This window comes from Lonchura striata, chromosome 5, assembly GCF_050655825.1.
Source record: "Lonchura striata isolate lonStrDom1 chromosome 5, ASM5065582v1, whole genome shotgun sequence".
Taxonomy (NCBI): domain Eukaryota; kingdom Metazoa; phylum Chordata; class Aves; order Passeriformes; family Estrildidae; genus Lonchura; species Lonchura striata.
The window spans coordinates 49,391,079-49,417,822 of NC_140707.1; the positions used below are offsets into that span (position 1 = coordinate 49,391,079).

Consider the following 26,744-nt stretch of genomic DNA (forward strand, 5'->3'; position numbering starts at 1 on the left):
GCGGTGGGGCCGCCCCAGGGGCGGGCTCGGGGGGGCGGTGGGCCACGGGCCCGGCCCAGCCCGGCCCTGCCCACGCTGCCCTGAGGTTGAAATGCAGAAGTCAAGGCTCTCTTGTCGGGATGTAGATTTCCTTGTAGTTCTTTTCTTCCTCACGCTACTGTTCCCTCCTCAGCGGAGATCAGAAAGGCTCGGGGCCAGTGCGGCCAGGAGCGCAGAAGGCCGGGAGTCGATTCCCGGGCATAGGGATCCGTTGGGATTTAGGGCCGGCCTCGAGGTGTCCCGCTCAGAGGAATGGGTAAGTGGCCGGGAGCCGCAGGAGGGTTCAAGTGCTGTCAAGAGAGGGGGAGCACCCGTGCTCAGTCATCTGCCACCGTCGCGGCTCCCTTATTGACTTTGCTCGTGTTCCTACAAGTTGTAAGAACATGTTGAGGGTCAGGAACAGGGGAGAGAGAGAGCTAATGACTAGTCGACTTGCTATTAGTGTTATTAGGCGAGTTTGAGGCAGGATCGAAGCCGAGCGGACGGCTGGAGCCCGTGACACGTTGTATATTATTCCTGACACCGATCGTAGCAGTTAACATTTTAACACGCTTGTTTTACAGCCCAGTGTAATCGTGCTGTTAAGCGAAAGGCGCTAACAGCACCAGGATCGGTCTTTAAAAAGTTAGTCCCGACTCAGAAGCACCGCGCTCCCCTCGTCTCTCCCAAGATGTAAAAGAATTTCCTCAACTACTTTTCCTTCCTCCCCCTCCCCCACGCCTTAGAAGATGTTTTTATTTTCTTTTTGTTTTCTTCGCGTTCCTTTTTCCTGTGGCAATAAAGCTGAATTGTCTGTTGGGGCGATCTCATTTTTCATCTCTGGAATGTGCTTATTTTTGGGAATATGCTTGATGCACAGTCCGGAGAGAGCTCCGACATTTGTAGCGATTTTCTTTCTTTCTGTCTTTTAATTTTTCTATTTTTATTTCTTTCTCTCTCTCTGTTTTTTTTTTTTTTTTTAATTATTATTTTGTTTGTTTTTAACCTCTTACTTATCTTCCCTTCCTCCCTCCCCTTCAGTCTCGGGGGCATCCCGCTAATATAAAGAAGCGTGCGTGGAGTGACCCGGGGGGGGGGCCCAGTCTGTGACATCTGTCTGTGGTGAGGAGAGCAGCTCAGACGCCCCCTTCTGTGGCGTCCGCCGTGTCCGACGGCTGTGTTTATGCATTTGCTTGCAGAACCTGCCTTCGGGGAAGTGAACCAGCTCGGGGGGGTGTTTGTCAACGGGAGACCCCTGCCCAATGCCATCAGGCTGCGGATTGTGGAACTGGCGCAACTGGGTATCAGGCCGTGTGACATCAGCCGGCAGCTCCGCGTTTCCCACGGCTGTGTCAGCAAAATCCTGGCTCGCTACAACGAGACCGGCTCCATCCTACCGGGGGCTATCGGCGGCAGCAAGCCTCGGGTCACCACTCCCACGGTGGTAAAACATATCCGGACCTACAAACAAAGGGATCCGGGCATCTTCGCCTGGGAGATCCGGGATCGCCTGCTGGCCGATGGCGTGTGTGACAAGTACAACGTGCCGTCGGTTAGCTCCATCAGCCGCATCCTCCGGAACAAAATCGGGAACCTGTCTCAGCAGAGTCACTACGAGTCTTACAAGCAGCACCAGCCGCCCCCACAGCCTGCTCTGTCCTACAACCACATCTACCCCTACCCCAGCCCCATCGCTGCTGCAGGAGCCAAGGTGTCCACACCTCCCGGAGTGCCGGCGATCCCCAGCACCATGGCCATGCCCAGGACGTGGCCGTCCTCTCACTCGGTGACGGACATCCTGGGGATCCGGTCCATCACAGACCAAGGTGAGAGATGGGGGGAACCGGGGCCACAAAGGCAGCCAAACAGGGCCGGAAGGGTTCGGTCCCCTATTTCTGGGTTCTTGCCTTTCCGAGAGTTGGAAGGTGGTTTAGTTGTTTGATTCGGGAAGCCCCTGGCGTTTCCCGGGCACGGGCCGGGCACTGAGCTTACTGGAGGACGCGTCTCGGAACGTGGGCAGAACGAAGGGACTGGGTGGGCTGCAGGAGAACCAGCAAACAGGACACATGGGCCGTCACCTCCGCCTCTCTGACCCGGGAAGTGGGGATCTTCGCCGGGGGGAACGGCCCGGGGTGCGGCGGCACCAGGGCGCGCTTGGTCCTGGTCCCGGTCCCGGTCCCAGTCCTGGTCCCGGCCGAGGCTCGCTGCCGCACTCCGGTCACGGGCGCTGCCTCAGCGTTTCTGAGAAGTCAATTTTCTGTAGTTTTCGTAATCAGGCCAAATTTGCTTCGGCAGGAAGTTCAAATGTCATCTAATTGGTTTCATTCTGATGGTGTATTTTCCTCCGAAGCGGTGGTCTACGAAAACCAAAGGCCCAAGATTTGCCTCTTTTATCCCTTTCACATTCTTTCGGCTCCTCCGCCTGGAAACTGTGTCGCGTCTCCCAGCCGCTCGCTTGCAAGGGACATTTTTTCCATTTCTGTCTCTGCCAGTGAACAGTGAAAGCATTACTCAAAGTGTCACTGAAAACAAGTGTCCAAAATAACCTTTGCCTACAGCGATCTCTGTGTCCAGTTCTTCTCTAAGTATTAGTGGAGAGGTGGGAGCTGTGATCTCTGTTTTCACTGCCTTTTTAACAGCAACAATGTAATTCTACCAGCATTTCAAATGCAAAATGATCCTTTAGGCATTGTAGAATAATTTTCTTCTTATTTAATCAGAAAAGTGATATTTTTCTCAAGCAACACATGCGTACCCACAAGCACGGTTTTTTAAAATTTGTGTGCATGCAAAAAAGTAAGTTTGTTCTTCTTTGCTCTTCACGATACAAACTTTATTCTAGTCCTCACTAGCACAAACAAATGTGCTTGTTTCTGAGTCGACTTCAACAAATACACGCCTGGCAATCTAGAGGTAGTGTTGGCAATGAACATTAAACAGAATGAGAGCATTACAATCACATAAGAAATTTAGTTTAGTTTTTTTTTTTTTTTTTTTTTAAAGTAAGTTTCTCCTTTATTAACACCACATTGTCAGGCAGGCCTCTAACGGTGCTGCCGGGTGCCTGGGTATCTGTCCCGTCTCTCTCAGCCCCCGCAGCGACACACATCTTTCTGCAGTGTGAAATCTCCCCCCTCCCCTTCCCGTCAGAGGGTCAGGGCTGCGGAGTGGCCGATGCCGCAGATGGGGGCTGCTCGCCCTTGATTTATAGGGCAAACTGACCTTGCTGACACGGAAAGGAAGCCCCTATTCATGGGAAAGTGTGAGATCAGCAGAAAAGGGCGCTCGCCAAGGGAGCTCAATTTCTTAAGACAACTTCAGATTTGTGCCTTTCCCCAGCACGGCGAGGGGCCGAGCGAGGCAGTGTCTCAGGAAAGCCCCCTCCCACAGCAGGGATCTCCGATGCGGCTGGGCGCGGGGCTCCGGGCACGGCTCCCCCTACTCCTCCCCTGGCTCCCCGGTGCGGGAATTTGGCCATTCGAGGAATCCCGGTATGCCCATAGCGCGGCTGATAGGCATGTAAATAATAGGACTGTTACTTCTTTTCCTCACCGCTTTCTTATCTTCCTCCTTTTATTTCCCTAATTTAAAAAAAAAAAAATATTGATTTATTTAATTTTATGTTGTATTTTCTTTTTCTCCCAAAAAGTGTTTGGATCCCAGTTCATCCGCAGGCTTGTCAGATCTGTTTGTAATCTCCTCTGATTCACAAACACACACACGGCGGTTGCCATAAATACCCCTTCAGGAGATCCTGGGGGATAAACGCCGGTCGGCAGCTCCATCCGCCAGTGCGGGGACGTGGGGCAAGAGACCCAGCCAGCTCTGGGCTGTGTTGCTGATCTCTGTCACAGGTTTCACGGAGGGAGCTGACTCCCTTCTGCCCACGAATCATCCTCTCAGGGAGCTTCCAGGAGTTTCAGCAAGGTGTGGCGGGCGAGGGACCGGTTTCCCCTCAGTTCTGCCCCACAGACTGCCTTCCATGTGGAGAGGGAGCCGTCTCCGAAGCAAAGCCATTTCCATCTCTGAATCCTAGCCTATGCCTCTAACTCCCTCTCTCCCGCTCCTTTGTTTTCCAGCAGTGAATGACACTTCGCCTTACCCCAGCCCCAAGGTGGAGGAATGGAGCAGCTTGGGCCGAAACAGCTTCCACCCGCCGACCCAGCATGCCGTGAACGGGTTGGAGAAGAGCTCCCTCGAGCAGGAGGCCAAGTACAGCCAGGTAAAGAGAGAGTGGGGGGCGGGCAGTGATGCTAAGGGCTCCTGAGCTCGGCCTCGGGCTACCGTCCTCGGTTTGGAGCCGGTGCCGGACTTCTGTTTTGGTTTGCAAAGACGGGCGGAATAAAGGCCGGCTCTCTTCGCTCCTCTCTCGCTTCCTCCCCCGGCCCGGCGGCCGCGGCGCCCAGCACCCCCACCCCGCCCTGCTGCCGGGGGCCGGCAGCGATCGCATCCCGGCCCGGGCTGCCCCCGCCCCGCCCGCCCAGCGGGCGCTCCAGACCCGCCGCCAGCGACCCCCGCCCCGGCCGGGCCAGCGGGCGCGTCCCGCCGCCGCCTCCGCCCATAACGCCGCGTTTTACTCTGTCCGCAGCGTGCTCTGTAGTCAGGGGAATAATTTGAAAATGAGATGTAATTGCTTCCTACATTAAGCATTTTTAAACGCTTAAGTAGACGGCGAATTTCCTACGTTTTAATTACAACACAATATAACTGTTACTTAATAAATCTCTGTCTAAATCTTTGTACTTGCTAATCAAGTGCCATGCCAGGAGAAAAGCTATAAAAGGCTCAACTGTTACTCGTTGGGAAAGAACAGGTTTTGAAAACATTTTTTTCCATGTGATGGAAACATTTCAAAATGCATCAGAGGTCTCTCAGACACACTGACTTCCCGGCCACGCATTTGTTGTACTTAGAAGCAAGTCAAAGAAAACCCACAATCGCTGTTTAGCATTTTTCCCATTCAAAGACAGAGGTTTTGGATGTATTTTTTGAGTTCTGTGTCTGGTTTTAGATCCATGTAGAGGAGACTTTTGTAGCTTGTGTTCGGTGGTGAGAGTAGCTGAATCAGACTCTCAAGATGCGGAGCACAAACTGCGGGAACACTTGCAAAGAATGGGCAGAGTGGGAAATACTGTGGAACCTGATAGTGAACAGCTTCTTCATTGCATATATTGCCTTTTAAACACTACACCACCCTCAGTGCTATCCTATTTGTTTTGTTTTTCTATTATCCCATTATTATTATATTCATTTCATAACACAAGCAATGTGTGCTATAGTGTAGCTATTATTGTATGATTAAAGATAGAATTAGACGTAGATTTAGTGTTACTATTCCTTCTACAATTTTCTTTAAAGACTAAAATAAGCATTAACAGTCTTGCTAAAAAACAGTAGATACAGATTGTCACTACTCTGTAAGAGCAGCTGTACTGTGGCTTCATTGTCTTAGGTTCCAGGCTGGGCCTTCTGCACACAGTCCTGCTGAAATATTCACAGGATCTTGTTCATTGGCTATAAACCATGGCCTCTGATGGATCTCATTTACTTTACAGATGTGTTGAAGAACAGTGTTTGAGTTATTGAGTTATTTTAAATGTTGCTTTGAAAACTATTTTTTACCTTTTTTCTTTTTTACTTTCAATATTTATGATTTCATATGCATAATATATAACTGTTCTGTTGTCAATATCAGTTTTACTTTAAAGTTTTGTTCAACCTGAAAGATCACCTGATAAATGTTATTTAAACACACACTATTTAAAATCTGAGAAAATTGCTATTAATAAAATGGATTTCATTTATCCAAGTAAATTGTCCAGAGAGGTTCAAAGGGCAGAAAAGCCATATTCAGATCCCTGCTCTCTAAAGGAAGATATAGAAGAGGTTCTTCCCAACTTCTTCCCCGTAATGATAATATAGGTAAACAGAATTTGGCTTTGGAAAGTTTTAACACATAGACCAGTCTATTCATATAGTATTCAGAATTGTTATCCAGAAAATTAATTTGAATGTGCATTAATTGCTTTGTCTGTCATGAGTCCACTACCTTGCTAATTAGGAATATGTTAAAAAAAATCATGCTAAATAAGGATGGGAAAATGTGATAATTTGCAGTTTTTGCCACATTCCTTTTGCCAAAATATTTATTCCAGACAGTGTGAAGTTGATGAACCAAATTCCTGCTGCACATAGTGCTGATTTACTGTCTTTTTGCTGAAGTGTAGTGAGTCTGGAGTGGCAGCTGGTGAGAGTAAAGACTTACAAAATTTTCTGACATCATTGGATGCATGGTCTCTTGCAATGTATATGGTTTTTGGTGTAAAGAGATGAGCAGAGGAAATGAGAGAATGTTGGTTCATTTGTGGATCTAGCAGGGAGGTATCTGGAGTGGTGGGAAAATGGGGAAGTCTCAGATATATTTAATATGCCAGAAGGACTATGGTGAAATAGCATGTGTTGTTGTACTTCGGGGTAATTGCTATTTCATTTCCTTATCTCTTTTGGGCAAAGCTTGTTACAAAACTCTTAAGGGTCTTAAGGAGGTAGACATCAGATTTCCCACAGAGAAGAGAAGTGATTTTTCTGTTTATATGTCTGTATTATCAAAATCAGAGGTGCCTACAAGAGGAGGGAATCAAGTGTGGATGTTTAACTTAGGCTTCCCAATTGCACCACAGGAGCAGAGGAAATGTGTTTCGAAGCACATTAACAATGGATTTTGTGTGAGTGATAGGTAATTCTGCAATTTCCAACAAATATCAACTATGTATTTAAGCATCACCAACATCCAAAGTTCACCTGTCCATAGGTTGCAAATAGCATAATCTTTCATAGCAAGTGAAAGTCTTGTTCCTCAGCTTTAGTCATGGAAGATAATATTTTGCTTCTCAAGAAGTTCCCTGGAAAATCCCTCTGTGTGAGAAAGGTTAGAAAAATTGAGACCAAAGAACAAGGTCTTGTATACTTTTACAATAAATTTATTTGAACACTTCTTTTGGATTACATACATTTGTTTTAAGACACAGGATACTGTAGTCTTTCTCTAGGAAAAACTCTTACTGCCATCCCAGACTTGTCAGGCAGCAGCCAAGGCTGACCTCTCCTTGGTTCTAATGGCTACATTTCAGCCCTTGTCCCACGCATCAGTGGGAATTCACCCACCAAAAAGGCAGGAAGACTTCACATTTTTGCCTTGACAATATGCAGTCATACTAGTTAAACATGAAACTGAACCTCTGGATGTAGAAGATTTTTCATTTTATGTATTATGGATTTCCTGGGGCTTTTGTTTGCAATGTTGTTCCTATTTGGGTTTCGGGAGTTGAAAGCTCAGCCTGGTAGACTGTGATTCTGTACAAAACATTCCACAGAAAACCAAAAGATGCTTTGTCAAGTTTCTATTCAGGTTTAATTACCTGATGTCCCAGGTTGTCATTTATACATAAGCAATTGCATAATTTCCCTGGTGTATCACACTCGCAGATTTGTCATATGGCTTTCAAGCAGGGTGACTGTGAATCAGAGAAACTGAAAAGAAAAATAGATTTTCCCAGGAGTTTGACAGTTTTGTGTCGTATGCATTTCATACAGAGCTCAGTTTTATATTGCATTATTTATGGAGGGAGGCACATTCAGTGTGGTGTTCAGGAGCTTCTAAAGGTAATTATGCTATTGTTGCAAAGGATGAATATTCTAAGTATTTTCTTTTGCATTGCACGGCTTATTCTGACTACTGCATTAAAAAAAAATAGCTGAAATGACTGCAATATGAACACAATTTGTAACCTGCATTTGAAATCAAAACATTTAATAAACATGTATCGTGTCTAAAATGCAGATCTTAGACATCTGATGTTTGTGACTTGCTGGACTAATATCATAGATGTTCAAAGTGAAAAAAAATTGTGATCTGTATTTACACATTTATGAGAATGAAGAAGACCTGACATACAGAGGCAAATAGCTTGGAAATAATTTTTCAGAATGACTTTCTGTGCGCATTGCAGGAAGCAGAAGTGCATATTGCCAATGGGAGCTGATACTCATTAATGGGAAAAAGCTTGTAACTGGGGGGGTCTAAGAGCAAGCTCGCTCCTGGAAATGGTATGCTCTTTGGAGGTCTCATCCCAAACCTACTGGAGCTGCAGAAAACATTCCTAATTCAGAGGGGTTTGTGAACATAGTTTGAGTGAAACCTTCCTCTGACTTGCTGGCCAAACCCCTAAGCAGCAACTACCTCAGGTCTGCCTCAGCTGAACTTCATCAGCTGTTAGGGGATTGAGTTTTCGGCATTGTTGGGATATCACTCCCTGTCCCTTGGCTGCATTCTGACTGGGGGCCGTGAGTTCTGTGTGCTGCAAGCACATAGAGGGAAGGCTCCATTTTAGGGCAAGTGATTGCAAATGTAGGTGCAACTCTGGACAATTACTTACACAGAAAATGTAGGTAATGTAGACATTTAGTTCCTGATCTTTCATTTATAGATGAACAGTGAACAATGTATATTTGGTGGCCATGCATCTGTAACTCTATCTGCAGTGCTTAGAACCCACAATGCAGGGTAACTTCTTTGGGGACAACATTAAAATGTAGCCTTAAATATTATGGCAAATTGCATGGCCCTCCTACAGACAAGATTTACTGAAAAATTAATTAGCAAATTACTTATTTGTCATCTTACAACCCAGGATCCAGGCAGTTGGATTCCTGCTATGGGTCTGTGCAAGATCCATCAATAACAAAGGTTTGGACCTACTGCTTTTCAGTGATACCCAGGCAGCACGGGGATGAAGCTGTGAAGGAGAGGTGTTTATTTGCTTTCTTGCTCTAGTACCCAGCAGCATTGTTAGCAGAGTCTGGTGCAGGGGTTCAGACCTTGGCTTGGAGACTGGTTCTGTGTCACTTTCACTAGGATCTCCAGACCAGGCCTGGTATCAAAACATTGCCACTAAGACAGCTTGCTCAAGGTCTAGGCATCCTTGTCGTTGCATGTTGTGGGTGAGGGGGATGAGCTGATCCCACTACATGCACCCGATTCCTCCCCAGGTGATCTGGATGGCACCCAATTCGAACCCCATTTGTGAGACCTGCCTCTTACTGGCCACCTGCTTCCACGGCCAAAACACAGTGCCCTGTCCACCAACCCACATGGCTTCAGGGCACTCCACCCGGATGAAACTAATAAAGAAAGTCAGAGAGGTGAGTGAATGGTATAATGACACTCAAACTGCACTCTAAGCACCTTCTGCTCAAAGGACCCCAGCCCACCAGAAGGTCTGTCATGACAAACATGATCAGGGGCCATAAAGCGGGAGTGATGGGAGATACCCATCACGGCCAGGGAGCAGAGTGCCAGGAGCAGAGGTATTAGATGTGATTTGACCTGTTCAGTCTTGGTTCTTGCAGTAGTTTGGCAAGTATATAGAGACTGTATAGTGTGTTTGAATTAGTCTGTTGTGGCAATTTATTAGCTTTTAGGAATTGCCTACACACCCAGTCGTAACAACTGGAGGCATTTAAAAATTGGTGGGTTGTGGCTTCACCCCCCCTTGGTGTACCAGCTTCCCAGTAGCTGCCTTTGCACCATCAGAGATTTGCTAGACATAGGAGACTTCTGTTTTGGCTGTCCCTGAAAAGAACAAGGTGACGACTTTACCAGTTTGACCCATATTTGCCTAGCTTCTAGACATCAAGAATCCCTTTGAAGTGCCTGTGTCCATAAATGTTCTACCTCAGTTTCATTTAAATAACAGCATATTGAAATTACAATATATTGATAAATATATAATATTAAGAAGGCATTTTTCTATAACCTTTCAGTAATACATTATGGTGTTAACCAACAGCATAGAAAAGAACTAATGTTTATTTCTTCCATTTTATTTGCTTGTTTAGTGTCCATGTGTGCCCTGCCCAATTCCAGATTTTGTCAAAATACCAAGGGGGAAGTATTGTGCAAATCTTTTCTAAAACTATGGGAATCTGTTGTTAATTCCAACTCAAAGGAGTTTGCTTATATGACATGATTTTTTTTCCCCTGTACTTTCCTATTGTCCTCATAAGCCCAGAATATCTGTCTAAGGAAAACTAAGTTGTGTTTTTGTCATCAGAACCAAGATTTGTGCTTAAAGCAAGCAGAATTTGTTTTCACTACACTTTGAAATAGCCTGGTTGTGAAGTTTGTTGAATAGAACATACCCCAAGATCCAGCATCTTCACTGGAAAGGCAGTGACTTTTATTTATATCGTCCTTCTCAACCTGGTGTATGAAAGGGAAGCAACCATTCAATGACAGTGTAGATAGACCTTGAACTATAATCTACATTTGGAGACGTTTAGGGGGACATGTTAGTGTGTGCTTGGTGTCCTGTGATCTCACTTCATTGTGAAAGCCGTCTAAACCCACTGTACTTCTGAAGAAGCACTAGAAGATCTTGCTCCCTGCTTTTCCCTCAGAATGTGCTTAGGTTTTACAGCAACCTCTGTCTGCCTTTTATCTACCATGCCTTTTCCTCCTCCCTCTCTTTTCCTCTGTTGTTTTTGTAGTAGATTGCTCAGTGTCAGAGAATAAGTGGTGTTTTTCTTCCTTTTCTCCTTACCCCCTTTCCCTATTCCCCCATCCTCCCCCCCCCCCCCCCCCCCATTTTTTTTTTTTCTTTTGTTCTGCTGTAGTTTGCTTTGGAAAAGATATAAAATGCCCCTGGCTCCTTCAGGAAAGCATTGGTGATGGTGTGTAAATTCAAGTTTCTATTACTATTTCCAAAACTGAGATTTTAGTTCCCTGAAGAGGCTGAGATTTAAAACTGGATAAGAAAATATAATTTAGAGTGATCTTGATGCATGTCCCAACTATAATTAAAACACTCAGTTGATATTATCTGGTTTCTGTGTTATTCACTGCAGCTGGGGATGGCTATAGGTAAAGGAAACAACTTCAAGTTAATAAAAAAGCACATTAAACACGGGGAATGGGATCTGCTTGTTATGAAAGGACTGAATTTTATTTTAGAAGAAAGGAAGGGTGACTTTCTTACGCAGTGCATTGCTGTGCATTGAATTTAATAATGGGAGGAATAGCTGCAAAGGAAATGGCATATTTTTAAGAGATAATGTGGCTAACTATATTTGAAATCTTAGAGCATCTCAGCTCTAAGAATAAGTCTGTTTTAATTTTGACTTCAACTAGAATACCAGCATTACTTTGCACAACTTACAGTGAAAAAGAAGTAGTGTAATTCTCCATTCTTGAAAGGTCTCTTTTCCTTTTTCAAATCACAGTCTTCTGGAAGTCAGCTCAGTTCAGCTGAGCAACAGAGCAGCTTTGTAAGCCCCTCGCCCATGTGTTATTTTTAAAAGCTTCTCAATTCCAATATATTATCACTGTTCACTCTTTCTTGAAAAAAAGGCAAATATTATATTTTATAATATTATACAAAATTGATATCTTACATAGAAAATATTTACTCTTTTTGTATGTCAAAATTGATTTTGTATGACAAAAAATTGATTTTTTTCTATGTAAAATTTTTTTAATATCAGTGTCCTAATTTTTTTCAGAGCCTTATTTTCTGCTGATTGCAGTGAAATTAATAGAAAATCAAATCAGGAACATGTTCAATAAAATAAGCTAATTCATCTAAGAATATGGATATTTAGTCTAATGAAAATATTTTTGCAAGAATATTTTCCAGCTCTATAAAAAGCAAATCATGATTTGCAGGATTAATTGGCTAGGTTATTCAGATACACCTTAGCATTTTAATCTCATTTTTTCTTAAAACTATTTTTAAATAAAAATCATTACCATAAACAGGGGAAATTTACTCAGTGTTCACTTTTGTAACCCTTCCTTTAGGTAATTGTGACTTACCTGTGTAGGCACATTAATTTTAGTGGAACACTGTTCTGAAATGATTTGTGGTATCATAATTTTTCCTGTTGATGCTGTAGCACTGAATTGCAGCTTCAGAATTTAGCTCTAATTTAGTAACTACAATTTCTACAAAAATATTACTTATCAATTTTAAAACCTAAAAAACCCTCAATTTTTATTACTTAGATCATTTAGTAATGCCATTTTCCTAAATAATACTTCCATTACATGCTTGCTGCTGCTGTTTTATTAGGAAAATTTGTTTGCTCTTCCCTAGAGATCCCATATGTTGGCTTGATTTATAAATCATATTTAATCTCCAATTATAAAGGGAGATTTAGCATATTTGTTTCCTTGATGTTTGCATTTTGTGTTTGATTGCTCCTCGTCTTGTTGTCATAATCATTTTAACTGATTATGAGTATGTCCCTAAAAATGAGATATCCTCTGGATTTTTACGCTAATTTGCTCTTCTGAGTGAAGGACTAGATATTTTGCTCCCTGCTATGATTTTTCTTGCTGTGAAGAGAATAACTGCTGCAATAGCTTCTTCATGACTGTGCTTTCAGGCCATTTGGAAAAGATTCATCATTTCCAGAAAACGTTTGAAGGTTTTCATTTTGAAAACCTGCAGCGAGAGGGTGTCTGTGTGCGCGGAGCTGCGGCAGTGTCCCTGCAGAGGAAGCTGCTGCCAGCTCTCCACTGTGCCCCCGGGACCTGCTCCTGGTACCTGCTCCTGGGACCTGCTCCTGGGACCTGCTCCTGGGACCTGCTCCCTGGTACCTGCTCCTGGTACCTGCTCCTGGTACCTGCTCCCGGTACCTGCTCCTGGTACCTGCTCCCTGGTACCTGCTCCCTGGTACCTGCTCCCGGGACCTGCTCCCGGGACCTGCTCCTGGGACCTGCTCCCGGTACCTGCTCCCGGTACCTGCTCCCTGGTACCTGCTCCTGGTACCTGCTCCTGGGACCTGCTCCCGGTACCTGCTCCTGGTACTTGCTCCCGGGACCTGCTCCCTGGTACCTGCTCCCGGGACCTGCTCCCGGTACCTGCTCCCTGGTACCTGCTCCTGGTACCTGCTCCTGGGACCTGCTCCCGGGACCTGCTCCCTGGTACTTGCTCCCGGGACCTGCTCCCTGGTACCTGCTCCCTGGTACCTGCTCCCTGGTACCTGCTCCCGGTACCTGCTCCCGGTACCTGCTCCCGGGACCTGCTCCCGGTACCTGCTCCCGGTACCTGCTCCCTGGTACCTGCTCCTGGTACTTGCTCCTGGTACCTGCTCCTGGTACCTGCTCCCGGGACCTGCTCCCGGTACCTGCTCCCTGGTACCTGCTCCCGGGACCTGCTCCTGGTACCTGCTCCCGGGACCTGCTCCCGGGACCTGCTCCCTGGTACCTCTGCTGGCTGGTTGCAGTTGCTCTCGGGGAAGGGCTGTGCTGCAGGATCAAGGCAATGTGCTGAGCTTGCTGATCCCAGGACAGGAAGGATTCATTCCATCCAAGTCAGTGTTAGAATTGCGAGATACAAATGAAAACAGCAACCTTATTCACCAGAGGTGTGTCCCTTAAGCCGTGACAGACTGAACTTCTGATGACTGTAGCAGGGGATTTTGGGCTGAGTCACTGTCCAAACTCATTCAGGCTGCTGAATTAGGTAACTTGAACTTGAAGGTTATGCTGTTTCTCCAGAAACATTTTCTACAAAGCCTGCATTTATAGTCTATGCAATACATGAACTATTTAATTAAATATTGTAACAATTATATTACAATGGTGGTAATTTAAATAATGATTTTATTATTATTATTATGATTTTATTATTATTTACAATTATTTAGATAATTGTAAATAATAATGATAAGAAAAAATAATTTACATTCTTTTTTATACCCACTTTAGAGTTAGACTATGAAATTGAGGGGGCATCCACCTGTGGCATCAAATGTGCTCTTGTTTGTATTCAATAAAACTGAAATGAGATCCTTTGCATTATTGCCATTAATGATAGCTAACATAAATACTAGTCTGTGATTTTGAATGTTACAATCTGGGTCATTTTCTGAAACATTGAGAAGCAACATGGGAAGAGAACATAGGAGATGAACTAGTTTTGACACTGAGAGAACACATACCTAGCAAGCAAAAGTCAGAGAAGGAAAAGTAGGAAAGGGAATGAAACAAAACAATATAAATTCACTACAATATATAATTAGTTTTATACCATGAGGACTGAAAGTGAAATTTAGCTTGCATATTTCTCTAGTTCTTCTGTGACCAAGCCAGAAAAAAACAAAAATCAGGTAGTTTGTCTGGCATGGATTGACTGGGAAGTTTATCCAGAAAGCTTGTACTCTTGTGTCTTCTTACCATGAAGGAGAGAGGAGGCTGAAGGTCCGCAACACACTATACAAGCATAAACATCAAAACAGATATCAAGGTGTATGTGGTGGTTACCTCTGGTTGTGAAAAAATTGTTCTGACTTTTAGGAGTCCAAGCAACTAATGGAAATTACTCCAAAGATATTCTCACATTAGCTTGGTTCTAGACTTGCTTTTCATCCTCTCTCTGTGTTGCAAATCACAGACAGACTGAAAACAATAAAAAAAAAAAAGTTGTCTCTAGTTAGTATTGTATCTAAAGTGTCCAAAACTAAAGATTCCATCTGTTAAAACTACTTAAGCAACTCCTTTACTGGTGAAAATACGTGCAGTCTGCCTGTTTCAGCAGTACCATTTTGTGTGGCCCAAAGCAAGGCTTCATGTCCACACTGGTTTTGATTTCTCATCTCAATATTCCTTTTACTGTCACTGGCAGGTATCAGCAGCAACTTGGCAGAAAGGCACCAGATCCAGCTTGTGATCCTGACTCAATTACTCTTGTTTTTCTGGTAGCTTTGCAAGAACAGGTTTAAATGAATTTGTGAGTTGGTGGGAGGTCATGTGTTCTAGGTTTCAAATGCAGCTTAAGGTTTAGAAATACTTATTCCATCAGTTGTCTGAAAACATTGATAGAAGCATCAATTGAGAGCAAAAGTTCCTCTCTGATCTTTGTAGAAGCCAGAAAGTAGGTACTTTCAAATGGGAACCCTTATCTCTTACAAAGCAGAGGTTCTTGTTCAGCTACAACTAAATGTTTGTTTGTTTGCTTTAAAAAATTAGATTTCCCTTGAAAAACTATGGTTCAAATTAAGAAAAAAAATATTTATAAAACTTAAAAGCCAGTTTCAAGAACCTCTGCACTTAAAACAAATTCTTAGGGTTTTAAAAATCCATAAACACCATGGGGTTCTTGCACTCCTAATTACAAATGTTTAGATTTTGGTGTTCATTTCCTCTGATTGAAATACTGCAGGATGAATTATTCATCCAGTATATACAGGGTCATGGAACTTAATCCCCTCCATTTATTTTAAGTGAATGTCATGTTTGTAAAATGTGCCAGATTGACAGACAAGAATCAACCCTTCTGATAACCTACACTTTGTATCTAAGGCTGTTTGGAAATAAAAACACTTGTGTCAGTCAGGACTATTAGGCCAAGTCTTTCACAGATGAAAGTCAGAGATGAAAATTTGGGTGTTGGGATTTTTTTTTTTTTTTTTTTTTTTTTTGAGTAGCATGCTTTAAAATTGTATAGAGTGAGATTTTCTCTGTCCCCTCATCTTTTAATTTGGGTCAGATGAAGCCTCTGACTGCTTTGTGAGTATGGCTCAAATCTCCCCTGAGGCAGAATTGCACTCTGTGCTGGGCCAGTTCCTACCCATCCCAGTGCAGCTTGCTTGGCTGAGGGCATCTGTGACATCCACAGAATCATGGTTTTGAGTGGTAAAGCTTTGTAGCAGTGCAATAAAAATAAGAATGATTCACCAATTCAGTGAGGCAGTGATGACAGCATTGGTGGCCTCTGACAGGTTGCAGCTGGTGGTCCTTACACAACTATCTCTATGTCCTGCCCTCAGTAGTTGGGGCAAGATCTTTCTGACATTCAGAATAGACTATAAAAATGACAGTTTTCACAACTTTATTTTGAGTAAGATAGTGTGTGTGTGTAAAAGGATTGTTCTGGCTGCTATAAATCTGTATAGGTATTTTTTAAAATTAAACTTTTACAAAAACTAGTGAATCTTTAATCAATTTCCATCTGTTTTATCAACAACAACCCAAGTGGCACCTACAGTATGATTCAACAGGAAACCTGGGCTTCTTCATGAATTATAGTTTGAAGACTTTGTGCCATAAGGCCACAGAACATATGTGTGATTGGATCAAATATTTATCAATAAGCCTGTTGATAAAATATTTATCAATAATGTCTGCATTAATGTGAGGTGCTCAGGAGCTCAGATTTGCCTCAGATCATGCAAAGTCATCTTGTGGTTGCTGAGTAGCCCCTCGTGGCCTTGTCTGCAGGAGATGCAGTAGGCTAGGACATTGCCTGGCACAGATCTGCCCTGTACCTACTAACACATCCTTCCCAAAGCACAGCTAATGGTTCACAGAACATGAGCATTTCTAATGAGGAATCCTACTTAAAATGAGGCTTCCAGGCACAGCCTTGAGCCCCCTGCCTGGGAGTGGGAAAGTCCAAAAAACCTCTTTTGAGGTCTAGAAGCTGAAGGTTTGTGCTGTCTCAGTGGCTATGAGACTTCAGGGATTTGTCCCATAGATTTTCTCCTTCCAGCACCCACCCCTTCATGGTTTCTCTACTTCTCTGTGCAGAATATGTTTGGGTTGTGGCTCTTGATATGCCAGCATTACAACCTGGCTTCAATGGCTCTACTGCCTCTGTGCAAAGCTTTTGGTTGATGCTTGTTACAAAAAACAGAGGTGCTAATTTTTATTTCATGTTTGCACATTGGAAAAGCAGCTTTTTAGGGCCACACTTTTTATTTCCAATGAATTCAATGGCATAATTTTCCATGTGATTCAATAATTTTACTGATTTGCAGTGCAATTATTTACAGGTTTGTATTAATTAGTATTGTTGCAAGCACGGATATTTAAAGCTGAGGCTAAAGTGTAATTGAGTCACAGTAGGGGGCACGTAATACAAGTTGCTGGTCAGATCACATATTTTCATTTTCAAAAGAATAAGGCAAATACTTCAACAAAGCATTTACTTATTTTGAATGACAATAATGTTGCTGCTGCAGCTGTATGTTTTGTCTTAATTAATATTCCTATTGGAAACTTGTGACCAGCATCCCATTGCTGTCTCCTGCTGCTTTAGATTGCTGTACAGGTTTATATTGATAGAGTCCAGCAGAATTACTACTCTCTTTCCAAAATGACAATGAGAGGATAGTCTAGGCAGTGGAACTGTGAGCTACATGGGTAGGAACCTGATGAGCCTGAAAATAGGCCAGTGCCCTTTATAAAGGTAAATACTAGAAATCAGGCAGGTGCAATCCAGGCAGAAATTGAACAAGTGAAATGTTAATACCATGTGAAATTTTATCAGAAACAAAAGTCTCTTTATTTTTTTAATTTTGCACTATTCAGTTTGCGTCCAGTTGTATGTACCTTATGATGATGCTACAGGATTTGCTGAATCAGTGCTCTTCTTTCATATCCAGATAGGAAAGATTTTTGAGAAAAAATGCCACCCCAAATCCTAAAACAAACACTACACACATTGAAACTTAAGCAAGATAAATGATCTTGGTTTGTACCTGTTGTGCCGAAGAAACATTTATGGGTGTGAAACAAACCACCAAACACTTTTTTAGTTAAATGAGGAGTCATTAATTGTGAAATCATAGCATAGCTGACTGAAGGACTCTCCCTTCTCTATTTAAATAGAAACCCTTCTCTCCAGCCTACAGAAGGACCTAGGAAAATAGCTTGCAGGAAAGGACCCAGCCCTGCAATTGTTTTGTGCAAGGAAGCCCTGTTGAAACCAGGAGAAGCTATGAGCAAAGAACATTTGCAAGTTTTTTGTCCCAAGCATCTAGAAAACAGATTTTTAAAAGTCACCATCAATAATACTACTACTATAGTTCTGACTAATGCCCTGAACAAACAGTTAGCAAAGAGTTTCAGATGTTCCACCTCCCCCAGCCGCTGTCACCTCTTCACTCAGGGAGTGCCTGCACCTGCCCATGGCAGCTCAGCTGAGCCCACCCTCCTTGGGGGCCAGGAGAGGTGAGGCACAGGGATGGGTCTGTCTCTCCTGCTGCTGGGATGGCTGTAGTCACTGCACACCCAGCTTAAACTGCCACAGCACTCCCCAGCAGGGCTTGCAACAGTGACCGACACTGTGAAATTTGGGAAAAGTAGGTAAATGTCACAGTGCATCTACTCCAACCTGTGCAAATCATTGCCAAGTGCATGAAGGTGCTCAGTGAGAGAGGAGAGACTCATTACAGATCCCTCCAGTAGCCCTCAAGTGTAATGATTACATGCAACCATGGATTCCCTGAACAGCAGGAGTCCCTGAACAGCAGCTTGCAGGAAGGTAGGCAGGTGTATGGAGACCTTAGCAGCTCCTGCCCTGCTCTTGGTGTGTGTTTCCTTATCATCTGCTGGTTGTCCCTGTCTGGGACAGGTTGCTGGGAGAGGTGTGAAGCACTGATCACAGTGGGGTAACTGGTCCTAAAAGCAAAGCAGAAGGGGCCGCTAAGACCCTGAAATTCTGGGGAATGGTTTTGGTTTTCTCTCCTAGTGTCCCCGCTGGTCCTAGTTTTGGTACAAAGCCCAAGCAGGATCCGAGGGCTGATTTTCATGCCAGATCCAGTGTGTCTTACTCTCAGAAATTCTCTTCCTTTCCCTCTCCTTTCAGGCACCCAATGGCCTCCCAGCCGTCAGCAGTTTCGTGTCCGCACCGGCCATGCCTCCCTACGCCACCCCGGCCCAAGTGTCACCTTACATGCCGTACAGCGCCGCTCCATCCAGCTACATGGCGAGCCATGGCTGGCAGCACGCTGGGGGCACCCCGCTGTCCCCCCACAGCTGCGACATCCCCGCCTCGCTGGCCTTCAAGGGCATGCAGACTGCCAGGGAGGGCAGCCACTCTGTCACAGCCTCTGCCCTCTGATGCAGGAGCTGGTCCAGGAGCACCATGAGCTCGCTGGCTCCTCAGCCCAGCTCACGGAGTGCTCTCTTCGTGCTGGCCACACCTGGCATTTCTCCTCGTGACTTGTCTCCCCTAAGGCTTTTGGGATTAAAGAGCTGAAGACAACATCAGAAACTGAGAGAAGCATGGTGTTGTACTCTTAAAGACTTTGTGTCCCTCAAAGGGCTCGTGGAGCCTTGTTCCACTCTCTCCTGGTCAAACCACACATATTTATTCTTAATCATCGAAAACTTTCTAAATGTGCAATTGTTATTAAGATTTGTGCAAAAATCAATAAAGAAAAATCACCACAGAAAATTCTGCTATGCCTTGAATCAACAAAGGTGGCTGAATGGGAAGTGTTTGCCAAATGCCTAGAGAACAACCATTTAATTGATGAGATTATACAATCCACTGTTATTATGAGGTCCTTTATTGTTGTTTTATTGGGTTTTGGTAATCAAATATAGAATGAAGGCAAAAGGTGGCTTTCAGATTCTTCTGGCATGTTGCCATCGTCAGGCAGTAGTAAGATCTTTGTGATTTTATCATTTTGTAAATAGAGGCTTTTGACAGCATTTGTTTTCACCTTCCAGTACATTTTTTACCTTTTTCTTTTTTTCTTTTTCTTTCTTTTCTTTTTTTTTTTTTTAAAGTTAAGATAATTTCTAGTTATTTTCTATGTCTTTGCATGGTGGGGTGATAGGTGATGAGGTTTAGGTGGGGTTTTTGGTCATGTTTTTGTGCCTACAGTGGAGGCTTCAACATCTTATGAGAGTCATTTCTTTGGCAGAAGAGTCAAAGGCAGAAATCCAGCTAAGTAACTCTCCAGTTCTACCCAGCCTCCCAGATTCATGAAACACCACATTCATATGAAGTGTACAAATAGAAATGGGTGGAAAATACCTGAATAAAACAGAAAACTGTAGAGGAAAATGCTGTTAGTATGCAACCTGTGCAGAGATGCTTAAAAAGCCCTATCAGTCAAAAACTCCACTGAGAAACAGAATTGTACCATCATTCTGAGCTCACTTGTGTCCAGATTACGTTGTAATTTTTATAGAGGACCTTGTCTTTAATTTCTGCTTTAATGAATGTAAAGTATAGCTCTTGGTAAAGTTTACATTATTGTTCTGAAGCATTTTTTCCCCCTTATAGGTATCTGGTGGTGGTGCTACAAACAGAGATATTATTTAATATTAGCAAATTTTCTTTCTACATTTCTGTATGCAGTGGCAAGTACTCCATGCCAGTTATTTTGCTTTAAACTTTAATCCCAAGAGAGCTAACATTCTGATTTTGAAAATTTACCTGTTTTCCTTGGGCAACAATAAAGTTCTGACTATTATTATGCTTTTCCCATGCTGTAGGTATGTTCAGAATATGAATGTGGAAAAAAAAAGCCTGGTGTGACATTTCATATCCATCATAGACTATTAATATATTATGTATTTTTAAAAGTGTTTTGCAATAATTTAAATTACTGTAGACATAGTTAAAGCAAAGGAGAAAATACTATTCTTCATATGTTGTTCTATCTGCAACCCATATTAAACACTAATTCAGTGGGAAAGTAAAATACATTTCCCTCATAAAATATAGTTATCTTCTTGTGGATTTCCAGCTTTCATCACCAAGACACCCGTGGGTAAATTTTCATAACAATTTAAGTAATCAATATTTATGTCATGTACAGTGTGTCCATTGAAATATGGATGGACTTCTCTGGCTGCCGCCACCTTTGCTTCTTGCACTAAAAAATTGTTAACAGATTTGCATTTCTGTAAAGAACACAGATATTGTATTTTGGCCTCAAGGAAACAAAGATCTGATCTTGGATGTGATTAATTTTCTTCAGCCTCAAAGGCATCCAACAGCTGTTCAGTTTTAATGAGATGATGAAACCCTCGTTATTCAGTGGAACACTTTTTCAAGAATGTTTCTTTGAAACCACTAAAGTGCAAACAAGTGCATTTCCACTCTGCCACACTGTTAGTGACATGATGAATGTTATTCTGCCTTTATGCTGTTATAGCTGAAATAAGATGAGCCTTAACACCATGAAAAAGAAATCACTTTAATACTAGACAAGCTCTTCACTAAAGACAAAATGGGGGAAAAAAAATAAGAAAAGGATCATAAGTAGATAAGTGATTAAGCTGGCAAGAGGATTTTAGCTTTCAACTTAATTGTTCTACTGGATTACAGAATTATTGAATGCGTCTACCTATTGTTTTCCATAGAACTCAAACAAGGGGTACCAAAGGGAAAAGTAAACAAAAAACTAAGGAAGAGAAACTTTTCAAAGCACAGCTTTTTTGAGCTTCAAGACTTTGCAAGCCTGTAACAAATTGTGCCTGTGTTAAAAGTTTTCCTGAGTAACATGAGGTCATTTCTGGAATAAAAGTTGTCTTTCCTGACATTCCAATCAGGAATTAGTGTGTTTTGGGAGACAGAGAGATAGATCCTTAGCTTGTATGAGTTGTTTTCATTATCTTCAGCAAAACCAAGATAAATTATAAAACAAGGACAGGACATTATGTTAATTATTCCTCCCATGGGATACACCATCATAAATAATTTTATTTTGTGTTTGTTTAGGTACAGCTGTCCGTGCATCTGCCTGCTGTACATGATACCTTACCCCTGAATGGGAAGTCAGCAGGGCTGCATGTGTTGCTCAGAATGAGCAAAATTGCCTGACCTTGGCTCTTGCTGAACTGCCTGTGATGGATTTTTTTGGTGTGAAGTTTCACATTATTTTTTTAAATGTAAACCTATGATGTAGAATACTCCTTTGCCCAAGGACTATTTCACTGCTTATACTCATGGGTAAACTGAAAACTGCAAAATGTTCACTTATCACACAACTCAAAACCATTTTACATTAAGTAAAAAAGAAAAAGGGAATTATTTCCTAAAAAAAAAATAAATAAGGGTTAACTGCTGCTGTCAAGTACCAGGATATAAATCTGGAGTGAGCCCACTGACGTGAATGGATACTTTTGGGAAATAATCTGTATATGTGGGTACAGAACTAAATTTTTTGATACTTCATTACCAGAATGTTAAATATTTCCAAAGAAATCAGTGAAGCCTAATAATACTCCCTTCAAACAAACTGTGTTTGCATGGTCCCAGTTCAGAAGATCTTTCAGAAGGTGTAAAACTGAATTTCAGCCCACATTACACATTAGGAGTAATGGGGCATTGGGCTGGCATGATCATAGGCTTGTTTTCCCACACCATGCTGTTTTCTGTTTTTGAATGTTTCTGCTTTTACCCAGGATCAGGCTGAGCTATTAACTGAAAAAAAATCACGTTGGAAAGGATGTAAACCAAAGGCTATATATGTATATACAGTATGTTTAAAACATTTTATTTTTATATTTTGAATGCTCTAAATTAATAAAAGACAAATTATAAAGCATTTTGCTTTAGTTTCTGAAATTATCTTAGTAGTGTCTTCTCTTTGGCCAAGTACTGATAATAAAATGCAACAACGAGGAACACTTGCCTTAAAACCATAAACTTTAAGAGAGCTAATTGTATTGATTTTTAGCTATGAAATAGCATAGGTACAAAAAGCCATCATTGCCAAATTCAGACAAAAGAGAGGCTTACTAAGCATGTTAATACAGGCATCCTTGAAAGCGCTGAAAACACATTTCTATCTTTAGCCTTTTGTTGCTTTTTCAATGCATTAAAAAGACTTCTCAGATGAGACTTCACATGTGAACTGCCATTTTCAAGTAACAATGCAGAAAGGTACTTCTTTGGGATTGCCAAGGGAAAAGTTGTACCTCCTTCAGAGGAAGAACATTATTGTTAACAGAGTGAATGTAGTATGGAAGAAATACTGAAACTTTGCAAGATATATGCCCATTTGACAACAAACCAAGTTAGATAATTAAGGCAGTTTCATATTTTATATATATATATATAATATTTTATATTTTTAAACAGAATAATGAATAATTTAAAATTATTTAAGGAGTTTTTAAAGAGAAAATGTAGAATGGCACATCTGCATGTACAAAAACTATGTCTTCAGCCAGCATAGCAGAATTTACTGTTTCACAGAGTTGGAATGGCTAGTAAGAACACAAGTACATCCCTGGAATGTTTACATTTACAGTAACTGGGAAAAGCAAAAAATTTTAGCTTCAGAGCAATGTTTTTTTTATATACAGAAATGTACATTTCTCTGAGGTGTATGGCCAGCTACGTACAACTGCAGATGTGCTACCTTGTTTCACCATTCCATGGTGGAAATGAAAGGTTAAAGGGGCAGCCAGGGTGCACTGAGCATTTTTATCACAGGACAGTCCTTTTGGGATAGTATATCAAAGTGGATAAAAAAATTGCAGTAACAACTCATATGCCTAAAATTACTTTTTTTCTGTTAATTCATTTACTCATTTCTTCTATGAATCCCATGTTGGTTTGCTTTTTTTATGCAACTTGATAGATATTAATTACCTTCTGTATCTTCTTTGATCTGAATGAGATTTATATAATATATATGGCTAAGAACAAGTAGAATATTTAGCAGTATGCATGTTTTTAAGGTTGTGGCTACTCGCGCTGTGCTTTTATAGCCGAACTCCCAAAAACTTGAAAATGCTGAAATCATACTGGGCTGAATTGAAACTGGACCCAAGACTGACTGAAGAGTTGTAGAATATGAATATTTTCTTAATGTGGAGTCAATGGAGCTGTGAGTTTACATTAGCTTAGTATCTTTCCCCCCCAGGGTTATTCCTTTTTTTCTTTAAAATACCCTGGAAGTTTTTATCTTGCCATTTCAGCAGAAACTGAAAACTTTAAAAAGTATATGATTACATAGGATGATTCTGTGTTAAGAAATTTCAGTTTGTCCTTTAAAAACTCACAGTCTAAAGTCTGATTTATATTTTCTCTTGGTCCAGCAAAACAATTACAAATGTCAAGTGCTATTTAATTATGCACTTACAGAAAAGCATGTACTTAAATGTTTTCTTGGATCAGGACCTAGAGACCACATTTGTCTGGAACTGTATGAACATCAGTGCAATCTGAGGGTATTCAACACTATAAAGGATAAGAATCACTTTTCCTTTATTATAGTGTATTTTAGAATGCATATAATTTTAAAGAGTACATTTTTCAAAAGTGCTACTTGTGATTAACTGTGTCCTGAAGCCATGCATAAACGTATTCATAAACCAAAAGCATCACTGCGCCACCTGGAAGAAAAGATATTATTTTATTACATAGAAAATCCAGTGTTTTCAAGATTTTATAGAGCATTCCTAGTGTAACATAAACAAGACTATGGCAAAGCCTTTTTTACAAAATGGATAAGTCTACTATTTCCTGAGTTCACTAAAATTTCAGAAATTCATAAACCATACCAGTTTTACTTAATATTAGATCATAAAGTTGATGTAAATAGCTTGTATAGTCAATCAAATTCACCCTCAGTGTGCTTTTTCCTAATACTTTTTCAAGATTAATGTTTTCCTTTGTTCTTCTAAAAATGAAACTTTTAGTCTGAATATACATGTATTTAGTGGCTGTTTAACAAGATTTGGCCATGAAAGAGCAACTTGACTGGTGGAATGGCAAAAATTCATCTTCAGGATGATAAAAACACTTCCAGGTAAGAGTCAAGAGAAGTTTTTACCATGTCTAAAGCAGAAAATCAAGGTGGGGAAGTAAGTATAATCTTTCCTGGCTACAAATCCACAGCTAAAGTTTTGATCTAATGAAATAGCATTATTTGCTAGAATTTGTAACAGTATAAAATCCCAGCTTGAAAGCCATAAAATATCTTTACTGTTAGTGAAGCCAGACCATAACTAGGCTGTATTACTGTGTGAGATAAAAAAAGGGGAACATTTCAGAAGGAATATAAATAACTAAAACACATAGAGAAGCTTCTAGTTGGAGAACATGGATATAGAGAACCAGGCTGCATGAGTAAAAATATATTATTTGTGAATGCCAGCACTGTGGCATAAAAATATCTTCTTGCCTTTGCCTGTTGGTGCAGTTGGCAGCTTGGAGTGGCACCTCTAACAAATGAGGCTTCTCCTGATCTGGGCTCACTTTTCTAGGGATGGGCTAAGACAACCAGGCACACAGAATTACTACATGAGTTTCTCCATATAATTTATCCTAAGGAACTGTTACCAGACTTGAAATTCTCTATGAGAAGGAACTCACAGAAAGCTAGACAGACCAGATGTTTGCAAAAGGCTTTGACCAACAAACAAATCATAGACACAATGTCTAAGATGTAATTTGAACTCAAATCAAGGCTGATTCCAAATCTCATACTGTGTGACCTGTTTGTGTATCTCTTTTCCTGTAAACACTCACATGTTGGAAGAAGAAATTACCTTCTCAGTCACAATAAAGACTGTATTATTGTTTCATCAGAAAGTTAAACCTATATGTTAGTTAGCCAATAGAACTACAAAAGTATTTAGAATGAAGTTCACATGTAACTGACTTGCTGGGTGTGGGCCAGAGTGCATAGTCATTTGTAAGATGGAAAATTTTATTCCAAAATCTGCTGTGCTAAGAGGTACTGGGAAAGCTAAACACTGCCTTCTCTTTGTCTTGTATGCAATCTAGTACCTTTGGAGTGTGAGGGAAAAGGCTTTTAGCTACAGAGCTCCTTGTTTCCCCTCCCCACCTTCTTCTTCACCCTGCGCAATAACCAGGCACGGTCTAGTACTTAGCCAGATGGAATGGATGTGCAAACATTTACAGACAAACCTAATGCCTCCTTTATACTGCAGAACAGACTCTGTACCTACTTGCTTTACCTATGTGTGTTCTTGCATATTAAACAACCAGCTTGAACAACTGGAAATACAATTTCATGGGACTTCTGCTCTTTTTTGATGCAGACTGCCTTTGTGGGCTGACAAAGTCTGAGGGCCCAGTGCTTTGCTTTCATGATTAATCAAAACCAGTCAGGAAAAAAAAAACAAACTCTAAAAGCCAAAGAAGATACAGCTTTCAACCACTATGCTCCCACATTTGGAGTAACAATTAGTAAGAAAGGGTCAAGCAACAACCCCAGTTTTAAGATATCCTTGTCCTCTTAGTTTTCCAGGGCCATACAAGTCTCTTCCCAGATCTGCTATCAGCTTTTTAGTGTCTGCCCCCATAGAAAATAGGAGAAGAAACTAACTGGAATTTGATATGCTTGAGCTGTGCCTTGACTAGTTGAGTGCATTTTATGGAGAGACTCTAACCTGCATTTTAGGCTGACTTCACATAGGTATGGAATAGTGCTAAGGAACTCAAAAGATCACATTAGAAGGAATAGGAAACTTAAAGAAACTTCCAAAAGTTTTACACTTCTGTCATTTGCATGTACTTCGGTTTGTTTATAAACAAAAGAGTTGCACAAACCAGCACTTGGATCTGCAATTCTCTGGTGTATATGTGTAAATTATTTTTTTAGACACATATTTAGCCAAATCCATCTGTTGTACTACTAGGTAATGCTATTTTAAAAATAAACCATTCAAAGTGAAAGATATTTTGATTAATTTATTTGATATTTACTACATTTTCTCAAGAAACTGAAAAAATGTGAAAACAAGAAAAAAGCAAAATAGAAATAACAGAAGGAAAATTACCTGGACCGAGCCTCATGATCTTGGGAAGCAAGCCTTTGTACAGAGCCAGAAATCTGTAGCAGAAGAATAACAAACAAAACATTTCAAACAATATTCTTGCTCTAAAAGAAGAACGGAATTGTAGCATATGTTTGTTAAAATGCTGGCAGAGCACTTA

At 41.5% G+C, this 26,744-nt stretch overlaps 2 protein-coding genes across 14 annotated transcripts in view; one reads left to right on the forward strand and one right to left on the reverse strand.

Moving 5' to 3' along the window:
* Positions 1 to 35: 35 nt before the first annotated feature.
* PAX9 (paired box 9) lies at positions 36 to 22,394 on the forward strand. 4 transcript variants are annotated; one of them, XM_085582132.1, is made up of 5 exons: positions 46 to 295; positions 1,218 to 1,844; positions 4,101 to 4,240; positions 9,067 to 9,219; positions 18,672 to 22,394. In XM_085582132.1, the coding sequence occupies exons 1-5, from the start codon at positions 292 to 294 to the stop codon at positions 18,924 to 18,926; spliced, it is 1,179 nt and encodes a 392-aa protein (XP_085438258.1). In that variant the 5' UTR covers positions 46 to 291; the 3' UTR covers positions 18,927 to 22,394. The 4 variants fall into 4 exon arrangements, with proteins under 4 accessions (XP_085438259.1, XP_085438258.1, XP_085438257.1 ...); XM_085582131.1 differs by having other exon boundaries at positions 47 to 295; positions 4,098 to 4,240; XM_085582133.1 differs by lacking the exon at positions 9,067 to 9,219 and having other exon boundaries at positions 36 to 295; positions 4,098 to 4,240.
* SLC25A21 (solute carrier family 25 member 21) overlaps positions 22,295 to 26,744 on the reverse strand; it is a 233,236-nt gene continuing 228,786 nt past the window's right edge. For all 10 annotated transcript variants that reach the window (XM_085582137.1, XM_085582145.1, XM_085582136.1 and 7 more), the window contains 2 exons: positions 26,588 to 26,640; positions 22,295 to 24,172 (listed from right to left, as the gene is read on the reverse strand). In XM_085582137.1, the coding sequence (XP_085438263.1) occupies positions 24,102 to 24,172; positions 26,588 to 26,640 (124 nt within the window). In that variant the 3' untranslated portion in view covers positions 22,295 to 24,101. The remainder of the gene's footprint in view (positions 24,173 to 26,587; positions 26,641 to 26,744) is intronic.